Raw genomic sequence first — 25,117 nt, forward strand, 5'->3', positions numbered from 1 at the left:
CATTCCACTGAATTCATTTCACTTTGTTTTCTATAGGGATAAATTATGACATTAATGAAACACATCAGATTTTATTCTATTCTTTCAGTACTCTCTGGATAAATCTTTCCCGCTTTCCGACAAGATTCTCAAGGAGAGGACGGATTCTTCCCCAATCAATAGTAAGCGTGCATCATAGTTTGCTAATCAGTTAATCATAATAGTCTGTTCATATCTGCTGTTGGTGTTTCTTCTGTGCGAGAAAGTTTATTTAATATTCTGTAAAGTTTGGTAATAAGACATTATTATTAATGTTATGTTTGCGATAATTTTCTGGAAAATCCGATTTTTGGCCACTTTCCGGGGTGAGATGTCGACATATTAAATAATTTAATAATAATTTATTTATTAAATCTAGCAGAGCTAAGGGCAGTAGGCCTTCTCTTCCGCCCAGCCAGACTCTAATTCTAATTGAATACAATTGGCTATATAGTTATTACATTAATATCTAGACCATAAAATAACATGAAAGTAAATAATGAAAGTTGGATAAGTAATGTTAGTGAGACAATAATAAACATTGGTAAGAAATAATAATAATAATAATAATAATAATAATAATAATAATAATAATAATAATGAGATAATTTAAATATTTATTGAGAAACCTGAAACAGCTATAATTGTTAACAAGAATTGTTAGAAAAATATTTCCTTGGTCTATTCTTAAATTGGTTTGATGTCTGACAGTCCCTGACATTACTCGGTAGGGCAGCGGTTCCCAAAGTGTGCTCCGCGGAGCCCTTAGGGCTCCGCCAATGATTCTCAGGGGCTCCGTCCGCGGAAGTTATGAAGGTGACAAAAATTGCTGCTTCCATCTAGTCTCTAGCGGGAAAAGGAAAACTACTTCCATCAAGCGAAAAATACTTTCTGAGAAAGTAGTTTGCGTTCTTCTTGCTACATGGAAGCATTAATATTAGATCTACTCGTCATTGGAACTATCTCGATCTTTCTTGCTTGCCAAGTACTCAATGATTCTCGAAATTTATTTTATTTTTTATATACTGGGCAGGCAGCGTTTGTTATTCGTGGTACGTGGAATCTACAATCTATTGACTGTTACGTTACCTCAAAAAATATAAATACTGTATATCTGCATGTTAATTTGATAGCATATGGTTTAGCTAAACTTTCGTTGAACAGGAAATGTGGCTTAAGATGGGCTCCCTAAGACCTAAGAGTCATTAGCCATCAACCAATGCTCAGTCAAAGGGAGATAACAACAGCTATAACCTTACTTTCAAAGAAGATAGTGCGAATTCCTGGGAATTGGGTTCGGAATATGTTGAACATGATCCTGTCTCAGAGTCTACAATGCCTAGTGTATAGGTATTGAAAGTAACAAACGAAAATATTGTAATTTATATTTGGACATGGGATTCACTGAGTTTGCTGATGAACGTCCACAGTGTGTGATATGTAACAAAGTTTTTCCCAATGGTTCTATGTTCCCTGCCAAGCTTAGACGACATTCCTCAATTCAAAAATTCACAAATAAAACTGCAGACTACTTCGAAAGAAAAAGTGACGAACTCCATGCAGTTCTGACAAAATTTCACCTCGTACAAAAACAAACAACGAGAAAGCACTGAAAACGTCGTACTTGGTTAGTCATGACCAGGCCCTTGCTGGTAAACCTCACCCTTGCTGAAACTCTTATGAAACCACTATTAGTGAAGGTAGTGAAGTGCATGGTGGACGAGAAAACTGCAAAACTTGATATCCAGTGTGCCCTTACCAAATAACACTGTGCATAATCGAATCCAGAATATATGAAAAAAAAACGTAAAAAATATCATGATTTCCCGTATCACTTAAACGAAATTTTCGTTACAACTTGACAAATCCACGGTCTTTGCCGGATTAGCTATGTTAATGATGTTTGTACGATATGGATTTTCAAGTTTTTTTTCATGAAATATTTTGTTCTGCAGCCATTGCCATCCTCTACAAGCGATACTGAATTTTTTCCTTCTTCATTGAAAACTCGATACCGTGGGACAATTGCATTGACGTGTGCACAGATGGCGCAAAGGCCATGGTAGGTCCTGTTCCTGGCGCTATTGTAAGGATCAAGAAAGTTTTTAAAACTGCACAGTAGTCACTGTGCACTACACCAACACGCCCTCGCAACGAAAAAATGCCAGCGTTATTAAAGCAAGTACTAGACAACGCCGTCAAAATTATCAACTTTGTTAAGGCACGAACTTCGCAGTGTAGACTACTTAAAATCCTATGTGAAGATATGGGTAGTATACACAAGTCATTGTTATAGTAATATTACACACAGAAGTGCGATGGTTGTCGCGCCGTAAAACGTTGTCCCGATTACATGAACTTCGAACGGAATTTTCTTCACTTTTGAATTACCAGTTTGCTAGCAGATTATTTGAATGATCGGGAATGGTTGTACAAATTATGTTACTTGGCAGACATTTTTCAAAAATGAATTCAGCACATACATACAAGGTAAACTGAAGACTATATTCGATGCTGATGATGAAATTGTCGCACTGAAGAAAAAGATAGTGTTCTACATAGAAAGCGTCGACAATAAGGATCTTACGTTTCTCATTGACTTCAAACTTTATAGAAGAAAATAACATAACAATGAATGTCTCATTCATAGCAATAATGAAAGAACACCTTGACAATTTGCTTCGAAATATCAATTCATACTTTCCAAGGGACACTCGGGAATCGATTCTAAAGAAATATGAGTGGATTGTAGATCCATTTCCAGTGATGTCAACACCAGCAGCCCTCACTGCTTCAGATATGAGGTCCTTATAGACATGGTTTCGAACAGCCACTATCAGGCATAATTTAAAAGCAAACCATTTCCCAAATTTTGGGCTAAGTTAGGGAAGGATCTTTTGATACTAAGTTCAAAAGCTAAATTTCTCTCACTGTCTTTTGGTACTGTGTACCTCAGTGAAACGACCTTTTCAAAGTACACGGCTACAAAAACAAAATATCGAACTTGTTTGGACACAGAAGACGATATACGTCTTCAACTGACTTCTATGACACCGGACATTGACAAACTCTGTTGCAAGAAACAGGCACATTCTTCACATTATCTTCGGGTGTACATGTAACATTGTAACATTATTTAAATATCTTAACTACTTGTTAATATCATTGTGTAGATTTAAATAAATTATATCCAGTACTTTTTTACTATTGTTTCCTTTATATATATATATATATATATATATATATATATATATCTCCATACCTGTGGAGTAACGGTCAGCGCGTCTGGCTGCGAAACCAGGTGGCCCGGGTTCGAATCCCGGTCGGGGCAAGATACCTGGTTGAGGTTTCTTCCGGGGTTTTCCCTCAACCCAATACGAGCAAATGCTGGGTAACTTTCGGTGCTGGACCCCGGACTCATTTTCACCTGCATTATCACCTTCATATCATTCAGACGCTAAATAACCTAGATGTTGATACAGCGTCGTAAAATAACCGAATAAAATTATATATATTCATATTCATCCGTTTATGTATCGTGTGAAATATGCTTCATAGAACGTAGACAGATAAAACTAAAAAGTAAACATTTCTTGGGGCTCCACGAGAAACTTTTGCTTCAAAAAGGGCTCCGTGGCTGAAAAAGTTTGGGAACCGCTGCGGTAGGGAATTCCAAAGCCGAGGAACAACCACAGTGAAAGAAGATGAATATGAGGATGTTCGGTGGGAGGGAATGGATAATATTGAGGAGTGTTGTGATCGTGTGTCTAGGTTATGGTGGGTGGATAAATTTTGAAAACGAGACGCAAGATAGACAGAAGTGGAGAAATGTAATATGTGAAAGAGGAGAGAAAGACAGTGTAGTTTCCTACGATCTTCTAGACGGAGCCAGGACAACATTTCGAGGGATGGTGTTACGTGATCAGCCCGGCGAATATTGCATACGAAACTAACGCACATATTATGAACACGTTGCAGTCTCTGCGCCGAAGTAACGCTTAGGTCAGTAAACAGAATATCACATTAATCGAAGTGGGGCATCACGAGTGTTTGCACCAACATCTTTTTTCAGGGAAAAGGGTAGAAAATTCTTCAATCGCCTAAACGAATGGATTAATGAGAATACATTTTTTTGCAGGTTTCTGCAATTTGAATGTTCCAATTTAAACTTTTATCCACTACTTTAAAGAATTAAAATACCCAATCCTACTTATACACTAAAATCATTCATTCTACTTAACCACTACTTAAACTACTGGTATTTTCAGAAGAGGATTATTTTTTAGAAACAGATCTTCCCTCGATCCCCAATTTTGCAGCATATTCCTGACATGTTGAAGCTTGTTTAGATAGCAAGCATGGCTCGAACAGTTTCTAAACTCATTCTGGATCTTTGGGGTGTCCACATCATGTTCACTGAAGAAAAACTCTCTCCACTGAAGCATTACTTCGAGGAAGACACAGAAATACGTAGTTCAATCAACTTCTGGAGTTGTGCACAGAAAATCATCTTTTCAGAGAGAAAAAAAAAATAAAATTTCGCTCCATTTTGTAACTTACTCTTTCTGGGAGTGCTGGAGTGTTTTTATATAAAAGAGCTATATGTATCTTTGTTCTGGCAATAAAGTATTATTATTATTATTATTATTGTTATTATTATTATTTTGAGTAGACCTAGAGACTAAAGATCAGCATTTTCTTCATTTCACTTTGCTATTTTCTCTGAAGTCGCATATTTCTTCAAGCAAGAAATTCCAACAAATAACTTATTACATTCAGGACAACCCATCTACAGTATATTTGAAGAAAAATAATGGACTGTCTCTTCAAATTCTTTTCTTTCTGGAGGAGAACTCAGCAATATACCGTACATTCCATAGATAGGGCTATACCGGTACTACAGGCATTGAGATATTCAACACATTTCCATAAATTATAATAATTAACACTGAAAATCCGGGAATATCTGGCAACAAATTATTCAATTTGGGACATTGCAGGGACTAATTTTGTTCGGGAACAAAAAGTAAAATTCGGGGACTGTCCCCGGGAAACGGCAACGTCCGGTAACCTTATTTTAGACTACAATTTCATAATTTTGTGTTGGAAGGTTGGCAACGCTGATGGTTTCTGCCAGTTGAACTGCTCCGTGTAAACATATTTAGAGAACACAGGCAGACTCTGTTTTCTACCCGCTGCCAGATAAAGATTATCTTCATTTCCGGCCCAGTTACCTCTGAGCTAGGGTAGGCTCTGCATTACTTTCTCTGTTTACAGTACAACTGTTTTCGCAGTGAAGTGAATACACTCCAATGCCAACAGCATGCAGTGTTCTATTTTTACGCAGTTGCTCTTAAACAACTATTTCACGGAAATTTATGTGAAGTTATTTTCTGAAATATTAACTCATTACTTCCCTTTCTCTGAAACAACCAGAAGAGGCGAGGCAATTATTTATTTTATGCCTTTTCGTCTTTTTCAATAATATATTTTAATATAATATACTATCGTCGCTCAAAATTTTATACAGCTCAAAACGCTTGCATTAATAAGAGAGGCACAGAGACCATGCAATAAAACTAAACACTGGAAATTAGAATTTTTTAATATGCTCGGAGTATGTACAGTGTATAAAGCTAAATGTGATAAAAAATTGAAAATAAATTGTGAATTAGATACGGAAAAAACACTTGTATTGTAACTCACTCTATACGCTTAACGATTTACATTAATTTTAAATTTATCAGTGCAACTAGTACTAGGTCTACAATAATCACTTACGACTGGTATTCCATTTCCTACTTTATGATCAGTAGGGGGCGGATGTTGATGACCTAAAAATCTACTTAAAATAATCATTAAAATGCCCTTAAACTAATGAAAAAATGACATAAAATTAAAAGGAAATGACATTTAAATATTATTCACAGTATTCGCACCACAACTTCTTAAAAATTAGTCACCTTGTTTCAGTGACTGTCCTGCAAATCTCGGAGGGAGGAGGCAACTTCCTCGAATTTGGCTAAGATAAAGGAAAAGAACATGCAATAAAATGAAGGTATTAAGGGAAAACTATAGATTTAATGAGGGTTTACATGTGTTTCAATCAGGGGTGGTCCATATCAGTGCCTTCATTCTCCGTCTCCTCCTTCCGTGCTTGACTTTTGTTACCAGATCTTCTCGATGAGGGAGTGTGAATGATGAAACAAATTGTGGGCGCAACGTGCATTTTTGCAATCTTTGTGTTAAAAATACTGTCTACTACAGTAGACATCCCTTCCGAACCATGTTGAGGACACAACGTCCTGTCCAGGACATGTGAAAGTTTCCCTCCTTCCAAACATAAATTCTAAAGACACCCTCGTACCGACAAAAGAACAGTAACGGTCAAAGTCCTCACTTAAACTAAGCTGCTGTCAAGCATTTTATGTTACTTCCATTGTGTGAAGTAAAGCCTTCAGTGGAATGAGGGATGGACTTTAGAGTCTGTTCCAAATTATAAAACTCAAACTTCACTGTTATTCAATTATTCAGTAGGTAATTACTACTGACCTATTTGGTTAGAAAATGATTTAACAGACCTATCGGTAAAGAAGAAAGTAAAATGCATTCCAAATGATCTCTAAAAATTCTTCAAAGTTTTAAAAATGATAAAAAAATGCCGATATAAAAATGACTTATTAGTTCAAAACCGTAAAAAAATGCAATATAAGAAATTACTTTTTTACGTTGATATTAACATAGAAAGGATATCTATATTAATAGGCATCGTCCTAATGTGAAAAATAAGAAGCTGACTTTTCATCAACATCCGCCTCCTAACGATCAGTAAATGAAGAATCTTAACAACAAGATGACCGTGCGCAAACTAAAATTTCTCGCAACATATCCACAATGAGCGTTGTACATTACTATAAATTTAATAAGCCCGATGGTTAATATGAATACTGAAACTACAACAACCGATTCGGCCAACCAACAAGTTATTTAACAACCGGTTCGCGCGAACCGGTGCGAACCGCCTGAATAGGCTATCACCACTGCACTGATGTATTGAAGTCTCTGTGACTGTGATTCTCATTACAATAAATATTAAACGGAAAGTTCTTGTTCTTATAATGTGTCATTCAGTATGTAAATTCATATTTAAATCGTATGGAAAATGTGGATTATTCATTGTAAAGGTTCACAGATCAGGAAAACAACTATAAAAGAATTTTAGGGTATTCTTTAGACCATTTACCACTACTGCAGTATACAATTGTATATAATCAGGGCCGAGTATTTATAGAGATCGTGAAAATCACGACATAGGCCTAATAGATATACAACAGATTTTTACTAATCTTTACGAATTAAGTGATTCTGATTAATAAAATATGTGGATAAAAGAATCGCGACAAATCGCGAAATAGAGTACTAATAGCGAAATATAAATACATTCGCGAATTGTTACTATTTCGTCGTTTTATAGCGAATTTCATATTCCGAGTTTTTTTTTTTTTTTTGAATTTTTTTTTTCCACTTGAATTTGTTGTACATCCAAGTAGGCTATAGCTAGTATATGGTATTACAGGTGTTCTGATTACATTACCGACTCAAAAGACGGAAAATTCAACATTTCACTAATAATTTTAAAGTGTTAATTTGAGTGCTACAATTTTTTTTTTTTTTTTTTCGTTTTTAATGAATGTGTGTTAAATACAGTCTCAATCCAACAAATATTGTCTATTGGTCATACACGCTTTTATCAGAATCTAACGAACCTTTAATGTTAATTATTTGGAAAGTAATATTCATACTGTGTTAATACTCCAATTCTAAAATAATTGTATTTTCCAAAATTTCCATTAATCTCCGCCAAGAGTACGAATCAATCTCCAGCAATCTCCGCCGATATCAATTAAAAAAAACACAAATGATAACATTAATCTCCATATATACCTGCCCCTGTATATAATCAATGTCGCCAACATAAGAAACAACTCGTCAACAGTAATGCTAATATGTAATAATCCTCTAAATACTAAATTCGGTAGGAAACATTGATTAATATGACGAAGTTTAGGTTTGGTTTGTTAAGGTGTTTAGAGCTTGTTCTCATTCAAATAATCTGATAACAAATAATTATAGATGAAGTACAGGAATTTTTTCCACGGCCTACATTAATTTAAATTGACATGGTATAGTTGCTTCTTTGGTAACGCAAGAAAAGGCAACATGGCGGATGTCAATGGGAAGTGGTCTAAAGTTTCTCCGAATTTTTTTTTTTTTTTTTCAAAAAATTAAGTACAGCCCGGTACTATAAATACATTTGACATATTTCATAATGCAGTCACACTGTACTACTGTCCATGGAGGAAGTAATTCGATAAGAAAATGATAATAGATAGGCTTACTGTAAGCCAAAATTAGAATACCCGCCTAATACGTAGTCCCTGTAAATACGCGGCTTACACGCTTTTCCTTGAAGAGCGTCTTGTCGGGGTTGATACTGAAGCACGGGAGTTTTGTGTGATGTTGCCGCATAAGAAACAAAAGTAGTTACTCAGCAGCGACCGAATAAACAAAATGCTTCTTGAATTGGCCGATATTTTCTGACGAAGCAACCTTCCATGTCAGTGGGTGAGTGAATACTCATAACGAAATCATATGGGGACGTGAAAATCCGCATGTCTCATATGAAGTGGAACGGGCTGATCCTAAAGTTAATATTTGGTGCGCGGTAAGTCGCCATAATCTGTATGGGTCGTTTATCTTCGCAGAGAAAACAGTTCAATCAGGACCACACCTAGACATGTTGAAAAACTTTTCCGAACCACAACTGCAACAGGAAAACAACTTGGGTATCGATGCCGTGTTCCAACAGGATGGTATACCACCTCGTTGGGCAACAGACGTCCGTGATTATCTGGATGACACATTTGGTAATAACTGGTGTGGTCGAGGAGGACCAATTATGTGGCCTCCAAATTCCCCAGACTTGACACCTCCCGATTTCTTTCTCTGCGGTCTCGTGAAGAATGATATGTATGGACAGCGACCCAGGGATATTCATGATCTCAGAGCAAAGATTTTCTCAACTTTTGAGAAAGTCACCCCTGAGATGTTAGATGACACATGGGAAGAATTAGCACCAAAATATGAACTGTATCGTGTTCGCAATGTTAAGCACGTTGAGGTCTAATTTGGACAAAACTCACATTCTTCTGGAATGCATGTACAAATTGTTTAACAATAAATAGCAAGAGTTCTCATTTTATCACCTTTTTATTTTGTCTTCTCAAAAGGATCACTCTATATATTGGCCTTTATATTACGCGTATTTTATATTCTATTCATTACAATAATATAGGCTACTTATTACATATAGAAACTTATTATTATTATTATTATTATTATTATTATTATTATTATTATTATATTCACAATAATGATCTTTTCGCTAAGCGCCCTGGTACTATTTTATTTATGACTACATCCTGGCGTTAACGAAACAAACCACTAACGTATTTGTCCTCTGCTGTTTATACAGTACGTTGAAAGCTTTCCCTATTATTTGTGTGTCCCTGATCAATAGAGCTGCGGCCATGGTAGTGGCATAGCTTTGCATGGGTTGGTTTGGCTTTTCGAAGATTAGATCTGGGAGCCGAGACGGATCCTTGCACATACGCAGCGGTTACGAAACAACTAGCGGCTACATGTAAGAACTAGCGCTAGCTATCAGTACTTGGGCGAGTCCACCGGTCTGCCACTATGCACGGGTTTGCTCACGCCAGTTGAAGCCTTTCAGCAGAAAAGCAAAGCAGACAGTCATGGATTGTGAAAAATTAATAAGTGAAGTGCAGAAACGACGTCCTTTGTGGGATGTGAAGATGAAAGACTACAGTAATCGGAGCAAAACTGCAAAGTTGTGGGAAGAAATAGTTAAAGAAATCGGCAGTACAAGTAAGTAAAGATGTTTCATTATGTAGGCTACTGGTAGCTGTCCTGTGTCCTTGTTGCTGTGAGGTGTTCGCTGGTTCTCATCGGTTGAGATAAGGGTTCAAGAGGTCTATGCACTGCGTACAATCGTGTGGCAGGGTTGCCAGGTTTTCTCCGAGCGAAATCGGGATATTAGAAGCTAACTCAGGGGCGTATTTTGCGGGCTACCGAAGAAAAAGTTTATAATATAACATAATGTAATAATTTTGTATTATTAGTTTTACCATAGTAATTAAAATTAAAGTAATTGTTAGATATATTTTGTGTAATAATAGGGTCAGCGGTAGCCCAAACCCTTTAACCAGTATACGTCACTGAGCTAACTTAATAAACTGGTAGAAAATTCATGGCACTTGGATTTTCTCCATTCGCTTTACTTAAGAAACTATCAAGATTTCATCATATGATTTCTAGTCGCTTTCTGTAAAGCAGGTTTTGCGTGCTTTTTAATGTCATTCTCGCGTCCATGATACGCTATGAAATATGAATACAATGTGAAGCTCTCTCTAGCCATGGCCCTGCCCATACTACATGGCAACGTCGCACAACACGTAAATTGCCGTCCTATTCTGTTGCATAGCTGTTAAATGCGAAAAAATCACTCGGCTACATGGCTTTTGTATTTCAAAGGAAAAATAATAATTATTCTTCCTGAATTTTTAGTGAGATAACTAAACATTATGCGATTCGCACTATTATTGTCAGTTATGAATAACACACAATGTTTGCAATCCATATAAATGTATTTCTGCTGAAACGGACCCTGTAAGTTTTTTAACCGCAACAAGTCTTATCACCTTTTTGGAATTGTTAAAATGCAGCACTAATTTAAAAAAGATACCAGTACAACACTTTTCGCGAGATCATCTGTTTTATTTGCAGCAACCCCAAATACTCGTCCATTTTTTAGTAGGTTATTTTACGACGTTTTATCAACATCTTCGGTTATTTAACGTCTGAATGAGATGAAGGTGATAATGCCGGTGAAATGAGTCCGGGGTCCAGCACCGAAAGTTACCCAGCATTTACTAATATTAGGTTGAGGGAAAACCCCGGAAAAACCTCAACCAGGTAACTTGCCCCGACCGGGAATCGAACCCGGGCCACCTGGTTTCACGGCCAGATGCGCAGTAGTCCACAATTCCTTTTACTTGAATTTCATCTATTTGAATCTTCACAATTTTTTCACTCTCCGAAAACTGCCTAACATGTTTCAAGAACTGTCTATTCTCAGGTACTGAAGAGGGGATAGGCCTACTTGAAACAACGAGGAAAGTTTTCTTAGATATCGAGGGTCCGATAATGATGAGATGTCGTTCAGTCTAATCATATCGTAACACTTCGCATTCTGGATATAAATTAAAAAAAAGAGTTTATAATTATTATTGAGGATACATCATACTTAGGTGTATTAATAAATATTAGATTGAAATTATTACATAAAAGATAATTTTTTTTTAGTTGCTTTCATCGCAATTCTCATCGTTTTCAACAATTTCAAACTTTGTAGCGAGGCAGTAATTTGAGATGCAAGAGTGCTTTTGTTATTAGTGTCTAATGAAACGTAACAATCACAAAAATCTAATAGAGATGAAAACTGACTTCATTCTGTAAGCCAGTGTAAGCAAAGAATTCTACAGCTATTAGCAAGTTAGAGGCTGTCCATATTAAATCTCCATTCGGTAGACGCCCAACATTCATGTGAATTGCCACACTAAAATCCCTGTTCATTCTAATGTCAGCAGTCATTTTGGGAACACTAGTTACCTCTAGTTCATACACTATTCAACAATATTCGTTTTTAAATAGTGACCCGACTTTTGTAGATAGTTTCTTTGATACATTTTCCAAAAAAATTAGGAAAATACTGCACACGGTTTTCTTCGTCTGCCTCTCTCTTTTCAGCCTTCTTTTGGTTTTTAAGGCGGTTGTCAATTTCTTCTCCCCTCTGTTGCGGATTTTTCCATTTGGTTTCACTCACACTGCTTAGATGTGAAGGAAAATTTGGAAACACATTTGCAATTGCACCTTCACACAAAACTGGATGATCGCGTTTACGAAAACTCGTCTTTCCGTCCTTGTCGATGTATTTCTCAACAAAGCTCAAGTCACTTTTCCTGAAAATGTTCCTTTCATATCACAGATCTGTTGGTCGGTGACCAGTCTGTCCTTTTACTGCGTACGGTAGTTCGGGATCTTTAGGAATAGAGTCGGGCAAACAGCCTCTTACTCCCGCTCGTTCTCGTAGGCGAGACTAGCTGGCCGATAATGCCAGTTCCGAGAATCGTATTCTCGAGATTGGCACTCTCGGGAACGAGGAATACCGGGTCCCGGCCTGTTATCGCACGGCCGACTTATCGTTACGAAATGCGTACACTGACTGCCGGCTTAATTGCCGCTCATCACTGCAATTCGTGACTCTTTCTGAAATATTAATGTTCATAAAGTAATTTAAGAAGGCACAGCAGTGTGGTATGCAATAAATAATACAGCACATTATGATTGTCGACATTCTTACAGAAGTCACACTATTTTAATGAACTATTTATTGCCTTTCCGGAGAAGCAAAATAATGCAGCACTTTCAGCCGTTACCTAATCCTAAGCTAGTCTAAAACAATAACAAGTTATGGTTGGAGCTATGATATATTTTCTCGCTATCAGCATTTTGTTGACATTCCATATTTAATCATTCGATAGTGTTTTGTATACGCTATAGTAATGGATATCACACGACTGTATTAATATATTGCGCGTTCACATCTGGATGTTTCGTTGTAATGCAAGGGCATCTTCATCAGCATGGGTAATTATTGCGCTGTGTAAGGACGAAATAAAATAATGCTTATTTATATTATTATAAAGGACCAAAGGCTCTGACAAAAGATATTTTTGTTTTCCAACTGATAAAATGCTGAATGTGAAATGGAAACACTTTTGCAAGGGGAAGGACAGAATTACGAAATAGAGTAGATCCTTTCACAAATTGATCATAATTACTTACAAATGCGTTTTAAGGAACCCGGAGGTTCATTGCCGCTCTCACATAAGCCCGCCATCGGTCTCTATCCTGAGCAAGATTAATTCAGTCTCTACCATCATATCCATTTTTATATAAGCTTCCCATCTACGTCTCTGCCTCTCCAAACGTCCTTTCCCTCCGGCCATCCAACTAACACTCTATATCCATTTCTGGATTCGCCCATACATCCTAGATGTTCTGCCCATTTCAAACCTCTGAATTTAATATTCCTAATTATGTCAGGTGAAGAGTACAATGCGTGCAGTTCTACGTTGTGCAACTTCCTCCATTCTCCATCCCTCTTAGCCCCAAATATCTTCCTAAGAATCTTATTCTCGAATACCCTTAACCTCTGTTCCTCAAAGTGAGAGTCCAAATTTCACAACCATACAGAACAATCGGTAATATAACTGTTTTATAAATTCTAACTTTCAAGTTTTTTGAGAGCAGGCTGGATGACAAAAGCTTCTCAACCGAATAATAATAGGCATTTCCCCGCCCCCCCCCATATTTATTCTGCGTTTCTTCCTGAGTGTCATTTATATTTGCTTTATCATAGCAACAGAGAATAAAAGAGGGTTATTATTATTATTATTATTATTATTATTATTATTATTATTAAATTACCTAGTTACTTTACGACGCTTTATGAACTGCTTTAGCTATCTAGCGTCTGAATGAGATGATAATGCCAGCGAAATGAGTCCAGGGTCCAGCGCCGAAAGTTACCCAGCATTTGCTCTCATTGGGTTGAGGCGAGAAACCTCAGCCAGGTAAAGGCTGGTTCACAATAAACCGGGAACGGAAACGACAACGAGAAATAATGTTAAAATAAATATATTTAAATGTGAACATTCACAATTAACGAGAAGATTGCCGGAGCCCGGAAACGGGAACGTGAAAGTTAATTGTGAATGCTCACATATAAATGTATTTATTTTAACAATATTTCCGTTATCGTTGTCGTTTCCGTTCTCGGTTTATTGTGAACCAGTCTTAACTTGTCCCAACCAAGATTCGAACCGGAAGCCGATCGTTTCACAGTCAGGTGTGCTAACCGTTACTCTACAGCGATTATTATTATTATTATTATTATTATTATTATTATTATCATTATATCATTATTTTTATTATTATTATTATTAGTATTGTTATCATCATCATCATTATCGTAATCATTAGGATGATTAAGATTATGATTATCAGGATTATTATGATGGTTATTATTTATTACTGTCTTGTAAGTTATCATTAGGTACCGGTACAAGTATTAGAAATCTGATTAATTCTTAATTTGTTATTCTCGTTTCTATAACATATAGGATAATTATTATAAACCATATAGGCCTATATAATTTTATATTGTAACATGGCTAGAATACAATAATGATTGTTCTGTAACAATAATTTATAACGTGCACACCAATAGAAAGTGTAGTTTTCTATAGTATAGGCTGGTTCACAATAAACCGGGAACGGAAACGAGAACGGAAATAATGTTAAAATAAATGTACAGTATTTAAATGTGAGCATTCAGAATAGTTAATTGTGAATGCTTATCTTTAAAGACATTTATTTTAGCAATATTTCCGTTCTAGTTCTCGTTGCCGTTTCCGTTCTCGGTTTATTGTGAACCAGCTTTTAATATTTTCATGTTTCATATCATTGTGTTACAAACTATTTTTTTATTTAGTTGTTATAAAAGATAGCTTAATAACTGTAAAGCGTAAACCATCTTGGACTATACGAGTATAGCCTCATTTTCAACTACCTGTATTAAAATACCATTTAATACCATCCGTACAATAACGAGTTTTCAAGCGTTGAAGGGTTCCGTACAAATTTTACGGAACAAACGTTTGAGTCATGAGTCCCGCGCTAACAGGTTAACTCGCCGTTATTCGAGAACCAGTAAAAATTTTGAGTTGCCATCACTTTCAAAAGTAATTTCCATCCTTTCTCAACATTTCTCTCGCTTTGATCCCCCATCTAACGTGAAAAACAAAAAAGTTTGCCGCTTACCAGCGGTGAAGTCTGAACAGATCAATCTCCATCGAAGTTAATATATTTTTTTTTCACTTTCCAAAAAAGATTTTCAGTTCGATTTGTTTTTCTATGCTTTCCTTAGACATTGAGCTATCAATCCAAAAAATTACAGCGCGATTGATTAGGTATTATAGGAGCTACGACATGATATATATTTAAAGAACCGGGAAGTGTATAAGCCAATGCTTCCTATAGAAGCACGGCCCGAGCGATATCGCTTGCTTATCAGTACTACAGTCCCGCATAGACGTCCGAGACTGTCGGGAGTGACCTAGTATCGGTAATCTCGGGACCAAGAGAATCTCGTGTTCTCTATCAATGAGTCATTTGGCTGCGTTAGGTACTCGCGCACTGGGCGAGACTGCGGTGATTACGCAACCGAGAACGGGCGATAATATGAGGCAGTCTGCCCGACTCTATATTAGGAAACCGAAAACAACTTATAATATTAGCTTTCTGCTTTTATTGTCATATCGTAGTTACGTAAGCAGCTCGGCATTACAAATATATGTGGCATGGTTATGAAAAGTTTATGTTACCACAGACATCATAACAATGGAAATATAGACGTAAATGCACAAGCGAGGAGAGCGTCTTACACTGAAATATTGCTGAGCTGATAGGACGAGCTGCGGCGTTGCCACATTTACCAAGGCCGGGCCATGACTAGAGGGGGCTATGGTACAATACAAAGCTTTAGTATTGATACTTTCTCTCTCTCTCTCTGTGAGGCCAGGGGGGGAATATTCCTGTGCACCGCGACCTGAGGTCTATTGTGCGTCCCTGGAATGAGTTGCAAGCCCACCGACCGCACCCACGCCGAACCGATCTAACCGCTAACACCCTAACGACCATTCCCGCCATTCCTCCAAGTCCGTATACCATAACACCCCCAACAGCCCCCCCACATTCCCACATCAAGCGGTCTGAGCTGTAAACCAACCCTCCCGTCTCCTCAACGGTCTGAGGTGTAGACCCCCTCTTCCGTCGGGAGGGGAGTGGGTTCCGCTGCTGGTTCACCAGCTACCACGCTTAACATATCCATGGATGCCGGCAGAGAGGGTCAGCAGCTTTGGAGGGCCGCCGAAGGCGCGATCTGAAAACCAAGGAAGACAACCGGAATGATGAGGAAAGGATGATGAGGGAGGAAAGGAAGTGGCGAGAATGAGTGGGGTTCCATACGCCTGATAAAGTTACCTGATATTCATCCATAGGAGGTGAAAACCCCGAAAAAAAAAACCTCACCCGGACAACTCGTACCAAGCGTGGAATCGAACCCCGGCCCGCTGGGTTCGGAAGCGAAGACGCTACCACGAGACCACAGTAGTATCGATACTTAATACAAGATAGAAATATTCATTTAGCGTTATTGAATGTCATAAATTCACCTACAGAATAGAAGGCGCGAGAAATAGGCACTTCTTTAATTTGGCCATAAATAATCTTGTTTTGAATTTGATTTTTTAAATCCTACTAAATCCTACTAAATTTTTCCTTAATAAACAATTTTAGGAAATTTAATATTGAAAGTAACGATTAGGAAAAAAAAAATTCTTGAAGGAATAGGTAAAAGATCCTAGACTATGTTGTTGATGTATATCTTTAAAACATTCCAGTAAAGGAATCATGCAGATATTTAATTAATTGTATATTTTATTATGTAAAATTTGCTGCTTTACGGTTATAAAAATTATGAAAATTTGATATTATTTTTACAGGTAATTATTGCTAATGTAATATTCTGAATAGTGTTTTAAAAAGTATAATGTACATACTTTGTGATAATGTTAGTACTGTACTTTCGACATCTGTTTCGGTTGGCTTTCCCAATATTCGTCACTTTCTAGTGATCAAACCAAGTGCACATTCTGTTGTTTGTCTCTTTATTGTTAGGTTTTTATTGTGTAACTTACAGTTTGTACGTTTAGATTATTTTACGGAAAAGTCTCATTAAATTTGTTTTAAAAGGTATGCCTCGTGCTGGTATTATGCGAAAAAATCTCATTAAATTTTTGTTTTACAGGATGTGTCATCTCGTTATTTTACGGAAAAGTCTCATTAAATGTTTTAAAGTGTATGACTCGTGTCCCTATTTTACGGAAAAGTTTTATGAAATATGTTTTAATGGGTATGGCTCGTCTTCTTATTCTACGGAAAAGTCTCATTAAATTTGTTTTAAAAGTTATGGCTCGTCTCTTTATTTTACGGAAAAGTCTCATTAAATTTGTTTTAAAGGATGCCTCATCTACTTATTTCACGGAAGACTCGATGAATTTGTTTTAAAAAGTATGCCTTGTCTCTTTATTGTACGGAAAAGTCTCGTTAAATTTGATTTAAAGGGTGCCTCATCTACTTATTTCACGGAAGACTTGTTGAATTTGTTTTAAAAGGTATGCCTTGTCTCTTTATTGTACGGAAAAGTCTCGTTAAATTAGATTTAAAGGATGCCTCATCTACTTATTTCACGGAAGACTTGTTGAATTTGTTTTAAAAGGTATGCCTTGTCTCTTTATTGTACGGAAAAGTCTCGTTAAATTTTATTTAAAGGATGCCTCATCTACTTATTTCACGGAAGACTTGTTGAATTTGTTTTAAAAGGTATGCCTTGTCTCCTTATTGTACGGAAAAGTCTCGTTAAATTTGATTTAAAGGATGCCTCATCCACTTATTTCACGGAAGACTCGTTGAATTTGTTTTAAAAGGTATGCCTTGTCTCTTTATTGTATGGAAAAGTCTCGTTAAATTTGATTTAAAGGATGCCTCATCTACTTATTTCGCGGAAGACTTGTTGAATTTGTTTTGTCTCCTTATTTTACGAAGAAGTCTCATTAAATTTGTTTTAAAGGGTATGGCTCGTCTCCTTGTTTTACGGACAAGTCTAATTAAATTTGTTTTGCAGAATACCTTATCTCCTTACTGTACGGAAGTCTCATTAAATTTGTTTTGAAAGGTATACCTCATCTCCTTATTTTAGGGAAAAGTTTCATTAAATTTGTTTCAAAGGTTTTGGCTTTTCTCCTATCATTAGGCCTGCATACTGTACTTCAGCATTTGTGTTTGTTAAGAAAGAAGGTTCGGTAATACTAAAATTACTACTTTTTATCAGCTTTCTTAGAACGACAATTAAAAAACCGCACCATCATTTTATCAAAAGCTCCTACTTCAATACAAACAAATCTGTAATCTGAATAACATACCTTGTAGAACAATATATAAATAGTGCTTGTAATTATAATAAATGAAGGGTACAGGAGATAAAGATCAGGGTCACATAAAGCAAATTTTTTCAGCAGAACAAATTGAAAGTCCAACCCTGATCGTTCTTTAATACAATGGTCAAATTTAAACTACGTATTTCTCGAACGCTAATCGAATACGTTCAATATTATTTAACATGATGGTACACCCACATTATGAGATACCTATTGACAGTAATAACTCGTTTTTCACTTTTGGTGGATCCTGATCTCTTTTTCCCCTATACCCTTCAAATGTTTGCAGATAGTGGAGGGCATTTATTTCAGATATGCTTCCCGTCTACGGTATTGCACCAATAGTGTTTGGAAAGTCCCATTTTTTCGAAGAAAAATTTAGCTGTTTTTTCATGATTTTCTTCATCGGCAAGGCCATGTGTATATTAAATTATCACATGTTATATTCTCTCAGTATTGGTGATATGAAATCAACAATTCGATAAGAAAACAATGAATTTTCCGTTGGTAAAAACCTAAACAAGTCGTCAATTATATATATTTAACGTTTTCTTCTAGTGTAATGCAATGTTAAAAACAGAATACACTAGTTTTAAATTTTGAAAAATTATCACTGTTTTCCTTTGTATTTCAGAAACCGAAGCAGTCAAAAAATGGAAAAGTCTTAGGGATAATTATAGGCAAGAACTCAAGAAGGTTGGAAACTTTAAAAAATCTGGAAACAACTCTTCGCCTTTGTTTAAACGAAAATGGATTTACTTCGAACAAATGTCATTTTTAAAAGACATCATCAGCTCAGCACCAATGTCCGGGAACCCACCATCTGTTCCAGATAATGACATGGAAGAAAATATTTCTGAAGATATTTCTGGAAATTCAAATGAGATTCTAGCTGCGAATCCTGAGGTTGTACCTGAAGAAACTATACCAACTACCCCATTGTCAAACACTACTTCTGCCGGTCAGTTTTCTGCTTCTGACGCTCGCAGAAAAAATCTGAAGAGGAAAAGAGAAGATGACTTGTTTTTGACCATAGAGAAGGAAAAACTGTCAATTTTGAAAACCAACAGGGAACTGCAAATGGATGGCGATTATAATTTCTTGATAAGTTTTTTGCCTATAATGAAACAAATGAATAATACTCAAAAGTTAAATTTCAGGATGAAAATGAGTGCATTGGCTTTAGAAATAATTACTGGATCACAGCCAGCTTCCTCAGAAACTTGAGTAGGTAGTAATGAACAATTGATTCTTTCACTATTTCAGCAGGCGTGTTCAGTTGTGAAAGTAATAATCAAGACGAAAGTAATAATAAAATAATAATAACGAAGGTTTGTTAAGATTTCGGAATTTAAAGTAAACTGTCTTGTACAGTGAATTTCATTAATACCGTCTCGTCCTTTAGTCGTACTGAAAACGAAATTCGTTTCTACCCTCACTCCTACCATGCACGTACGGCTTTACTCGCCTGTATTGTGTATTCCGTTTTTCAGTGGCAGCTGCTCCGTCATAACAAATTAGAACTCGTTTGCGATGTATGCCAACATTTCAGAGGTGCAGCGACACGTCACTACTCATAGGAATGGCTATCTCTGTATCTTGTAAACATACATACTTACCGGCATATCAGTGGGAGGGTGACAACTTCAAAACGTGACGGCATTAATGGAATAGATGTATTACATAATATGAAAGAAAATTTTATTTGATTAGTTTTTAGAATGTAAAGGAAATATCTTCCACAATATACTATAACGTGAAAAAAAATAGAATACTTGTATTATATGCATTGTATTACGCAATAGTTTAATTTCATAAAATATCCTCACCTCAGTGTTACTGCAAGTTTCTGTTCTGGTGAAATGGAATGTTTCCTGTTCCTTGAAATATTGCTTATCTTATCTAAGATGTGCAGAGTTGGACAGATAAAACCGCTCGTCTCATTTCATTTGATTTGAAATTATGTTGGCTATCCTTTCTTCCGCATGCTTAGTTACATTGTTGCTTGTTACATGCTATAACTTACGAATGATTTATAAACTGTTCTGTTTGTTGTTGTAATGTAAATAGTTTTTTTGTGAATAAGCATGAAATTTTCAATAAATTTTATCATGCAATTCGGTATAATCTGAAGTATTATATAAATTATTTATTTTATTTTATTTTATTTTTTACGTTAAAATTAATTGATTGTTTTTGTATATGTTGTTGATTATAAATTTTTTTCAATTATAGTTTATTTGTACTGTATAGGTTATATTATTAATTTATAAAAGTATATTTTCCAGAGCGAATATTCATTACAGCAAGTATTGGGCGATAGAAAATCCTAACCTAGTGTACAGGCAACCCCAGCACGACCAAAAGATTGGTGCGCTATGACTGCGATACGCATTATCGGTCCAATATTCTTCGAAACCACAGTCAACACGGATGTACACTTGACCTTCTTGGATGAATTTTGTCTCCACCTAACAGAAAAAGAGCGCAATTACGGCTTCTTTCAACATGGTCAAGCAACATCTCACACATCTGAGAGGTCACGTACGTGTATTCATCAGATGTTCACTGAAGAGCGGATTGTGAGCAAAGGCTTGTGGCCACCGCGGTCACCAGATTTGTCGACATGTAACTTTTATTTATGGGGGCACTTGAAGGAGAAAGTGTACGAGCAGAATCCTCATACTATTGATGACTGAAGGGTTACATCAGGAATAGCATCCGCACTATCACCCGTGAGGAATTGTCACGTGTCTATATGAACCTGTTAAGACGTGGACAGAAGTGTCTGGATGTTGGTGGAGGACAATTTTAACATCTGTTATGAAGGTTAGTACAGGACACATTCTTTTATTCATTTTATTCCATTTATTTGAAAAAAGTTTGTTTCAAATCAAATGAGATGTGACGGGCCGCTTTTATCTGCCCAACCCTGTAGTAAAATATAGCTGACTTCGTGCTGTAAACTATTTGTTCGTTTTTTTAGCATCCTATTTAAAGGATGTAATTTACCTAGTTTACGTCTCTGAAAACTTTCGTCTGTGTAAATATCTAAATTTCATAAAACTACTTTCATTGCTTATACAATATATATTGAATATCCAAGAACTTTCTCAAATTAACGACCAGTCAACTTTCGAGAAGAATTTCAAAAGCGTCCACTAGCTAATAGTACTGGTAGTAAAAGCGGGTTTCATCGTAACCGAAGCTTTCCTTTGACCCATTTTGCTCCTTATTATAAATCAGTCAGTGACGAGTTTTCTGTATAACGAATACAGTATAATCAAAATGGCGATCAAGCTTACATTAGGCCTATAACTCTGCATTCAATTGGAGAGTCGAGACAGCTGAACGACATCGTGTTTATACGGAAAAATATCGTCTAATTTTATTATTTTGTACATGCAATGATCGCAAAGTCCGACAAGTGCTCCGGGTGGCATTCGTGAATCCTATACTGACAGGTGCGTCATCCTGTCTCAACTGCGACATAACCACTTCCAGAGCCATTTTCAGTTACAAGCTCGAGCATGCGTACCTTTGGCAATGCTGAGAGGAGGCGGGTGCAGGCGAAATAAGGCACGTTTGTTGTTATAGTGCTTTGGTTTCGTTAACACGTGTACATTTTCGACATTCATTTTTACAAAAATTAGTGGATATGATCAAGATTCAGTTTATTGATGTGCGTACGTGTAATTTATTACGGAATCCGAAATGGTATTTTATTTAAGTTTCAGAATACCGCGTAAGTACTTGCATACAGCCACCATCATGTAGCTAAAAACTGACAATGTATAGCCGCTTTATGTTCTTTCACCTCTGACGTGAAGGGTCTAGGATATCATATACATTTGATTCTCATATGTTTATCTGTCATGCTTTTCTATAAATATTTCAGATGCCTAGGAAGCCAGTTCTAGTTTGAAACTGGCCAGTCACCATAATAATAACAGGCCTACTGTTATCCTGAATTATTTGTTATAAACTTTTTAAAAATAATTTTAAATAAATGTAACCATAGAAAACAAGCTAAGAATGTAAACTATGCAAAACAATAAACATATAAGCACTATGAAAAAATGAAAAAACATACCTTCAACATAATACGTAACAAAACACATCATTATCTATTAAATATATGCCAATTATCGTAAACTCAGTGAACTTTAAATCCTGTAAATACGAAGTGAAAAGAAACATGTTTATAACTAATTTATTACAAACAAATAATAATATTAATAAACAGACCTTGAAAACCAACAAATGCGAGTGTGTGTATCTACAAAAATATTATTCTGACACTTCTGACTTATACAAAACTGCAACATTTATGGGATCACAAACAGCTGTTTACAATTAACTTGAAAATCAACGGCGTAACTTTATATATATAGCAGGCGAGACTCCACAATTTGGCTAGAATTCTGATACATCACAAACCACAAGTAAGACTATAAAAATGTAGTTTATAAAATACTTAATATATAGAATAGTTTATTGTCAATGACTTTGTCATCATTAACCGTAAAAACTACCAAAGATTGCAACCATTTTATTTTCATTTATTGTCTTGTTTTCATCACCAATACGCACTTACTAATAGTTTATAATACATAAACAATGAACGTTTGGTGCGACCGCGAACATAATTTCATCGACACACACTTGTTATAACATTCATTTACATTGAAAATCGACATTAACACAAACACGTGCTTTTGTATCGTAGGCCTCCGCTTGACAGTTAATTACAGTGTTGCCAACCCAATGCTCCAGCTTTCTATATAGATGGCTCTGCCACTTCCCATTCTCAGACAAGTAGCCTATCTGATGAGCTCCCCCAAGCCTTTCCTACATCAGCAATGGGGATAGTACGGGTTTCCGAAGCTGATAGATATGTAGGGGGGGGGTGTATAGGAAGGGCTTGGGGCTCTGGTGCTTATCAGGCTACTCGTACGCGGATGGGTCCTGGCTCTATCAGGGCAAAGGCAAGATGGCTCACTGTCAGCATCGGATTCACTAAAGTCACCCCGACCACCTCTCGTACTAGCACAGTCATCGTTTGTGTAGAGCGCACAATGGGCCAAATCAAGCCCCTATAGTCCCGGCTGCGCAGAACGAGGAAACCGGGACAAATTGAACGCTGCGTTTGCCGCCATATTGATGGAAAGCAGACGCATAATACCAGTTCGTAAATCGCGCAATTTAACGTTGAGATGATAAAAAAAATCGGCAGATTATGGTCATTTTCTACGTGTAACGTAGAATTAGGATGAAATAAATTTGTTCAAAGTTTCATTGATAAGACAGAGCATTAACCGATTTGTATAATTATTATTTCACCATTTGAAAGTGTGGTATCTAAATGGGCATAATGTTATATGCTATTACGGTAACTCCTGAGTGAATCGAGGACAGGTAAGATTAAAATAGATTCTTACGTACAGAAAACTTGATATCCTGTTGCAATATTGATTAATTAAACTTTATTTGGTTCACATAAAATATCCTAATTTTATACACTTCAGTTTCTTTTTGTCCACAGAACATAATAGTATTTTTAAGACTTCTGTCGTAAAGATGAGTATTTTCCCGGGACCAAAAACGCACCACGTAGCCTATGGAGTAAAAATTAGTATTTTATCGTTGAGCTCGCTAGAGCTGAGTTATTTTACAAAGTGTCACGAAATAGTGTTCCTGCACTCATAATTTACCCATATTCGTTTCCTGTGTTTCTTAAAATAATATTTATGTACCACATTCATTTCCACCTCAGAGAATTAACGAACAACGAGAGTGTATTGATATAGTATGCAGTAATAGTATGTTAGCTTAGCATTCCATTATGTTATAATCCAGATATTAATTATCTCATTTTAATTGTGTTAAAATTAATAAAATGAATAAACTAGCATATGCAATAAATGCAATGCAAACTAATGGGGTAATGGGCCAAACGAATTATTTGCGCTGTTGTAAAAGTTGTTCCTCCTGAAATTCAAGATCCCCCAGAACCAATTGAAACCTTACTTATCGTAGTACATCAGTTATTAATACACTTTTTAAATAATATAAAACAGTACAACACCTTATTACAAGTGGCATCGTTTGGTGCAAACGAAATACATAAAGTCAATTATACGCCATCATTTAGAGCCATTTTCATAGACATACTTAGCGCGAGCTTCCGGTGGATGATCAGCGAACTAACTTTTTCGTATTCATGAACCAGTGTTAGCGATGTGATGTGATATGAATCCTGTACAAGTAATCAGTCGATAGCCAGGGCTATTTTAGCCGCTCGTAGCGCGGGCTAGCGAAATGTCTATGCATAGCACCCTAAAGTTCAAGGATATGCTTATCATTTAATTGGAAGTCTTCTTCCAGCTGAGAGTACAAGCCTTCTGTTCTTACAAGTATATTTCATTTCAGACGCTGACCAATTGTCTATTAAGTCTTATATAGTATCAATCTTAAAAGTAGAATTGACTGAACAACTCCAGAAAGTATTGCATGATAATAACAGTTAAATTCATAGTTGTAAATACAACTTTCAAAATGATTCAGGAGCAAACGACTTACAACATACAAAATGCTATTATTCACTAAGTAGTTACAAAACTATATTGAGATTTAAGTCAATATTTATTTATAACAAGTGCAGCGAAGCGCACGGGTATGGCTAGTACTAAAATAAAAGAAGTACAGTGTACCAAATTATGTCAAATTGTACCAAAAATTTAACTGTACATACCAGCGTACATACTGTAACTTTTATTTCTACTTTTCCATCACGCCCCGATAACAATGTGACTTTTATTCTTAACAATTCACCC

General features: G+C 36.2%; 2 protein-coding genes across 3 annotated transcripts in view; one reads left to right on the forward strand and one right to left on the reverse strand.

Annotated features, from left to right (window-relative positions):
* Positions 1 to 25,117, reverse strand: part of LOC138697101 (solute carrier family 2, facilitated glucose transporter member 1-like) — a 299,093-nt gene that overhangs the window by 156,722 nt on the left and 117,254 nt on the right. The gene's annotated exons all lie outside the window — the stretch shown is intronic.
* The window catches only part of LOC138697148 (transcription factor Adf-1-like), a 49,930-nt gene continuing 34,540 nt past the window's right edge, over positions 9,728 to 25,117 (forward strand). The window contains exons 1-2 of the mRNA XM_069822727.1: positions 9,728 to 9,966; positions 18,916 to 22,026. Coding sequence (XP_069678828.1) covers positions 9,834 to 9,966; positions 18,916 to 19,508 — 726 coding nt within the window. The 5' untranslated portion in view covers positions 9,728 to 9,833 and the 3' untranslated portion in view covers positions 19,509 to 22,026. The remainder of the gene's footprint in view (positions 9,967 to 18,915; positions 22,027 to 25,117) is intronic.

Source organism: Periplaneta americana, chromosome 1, assembly GCF_040183065.1.
Source record: "Periplaneta americana isolate PAMFEO1 chromosome 1, P.americana_PAMFEO1_priV1, whole genome shotgun sequence".
Classification (NCBI taxonomy): Eukaryota; Metazoa; Arthropoda; class Insecta; order Blattodea; family Blattidae; genus Periplaneta; species Periplaneta americana.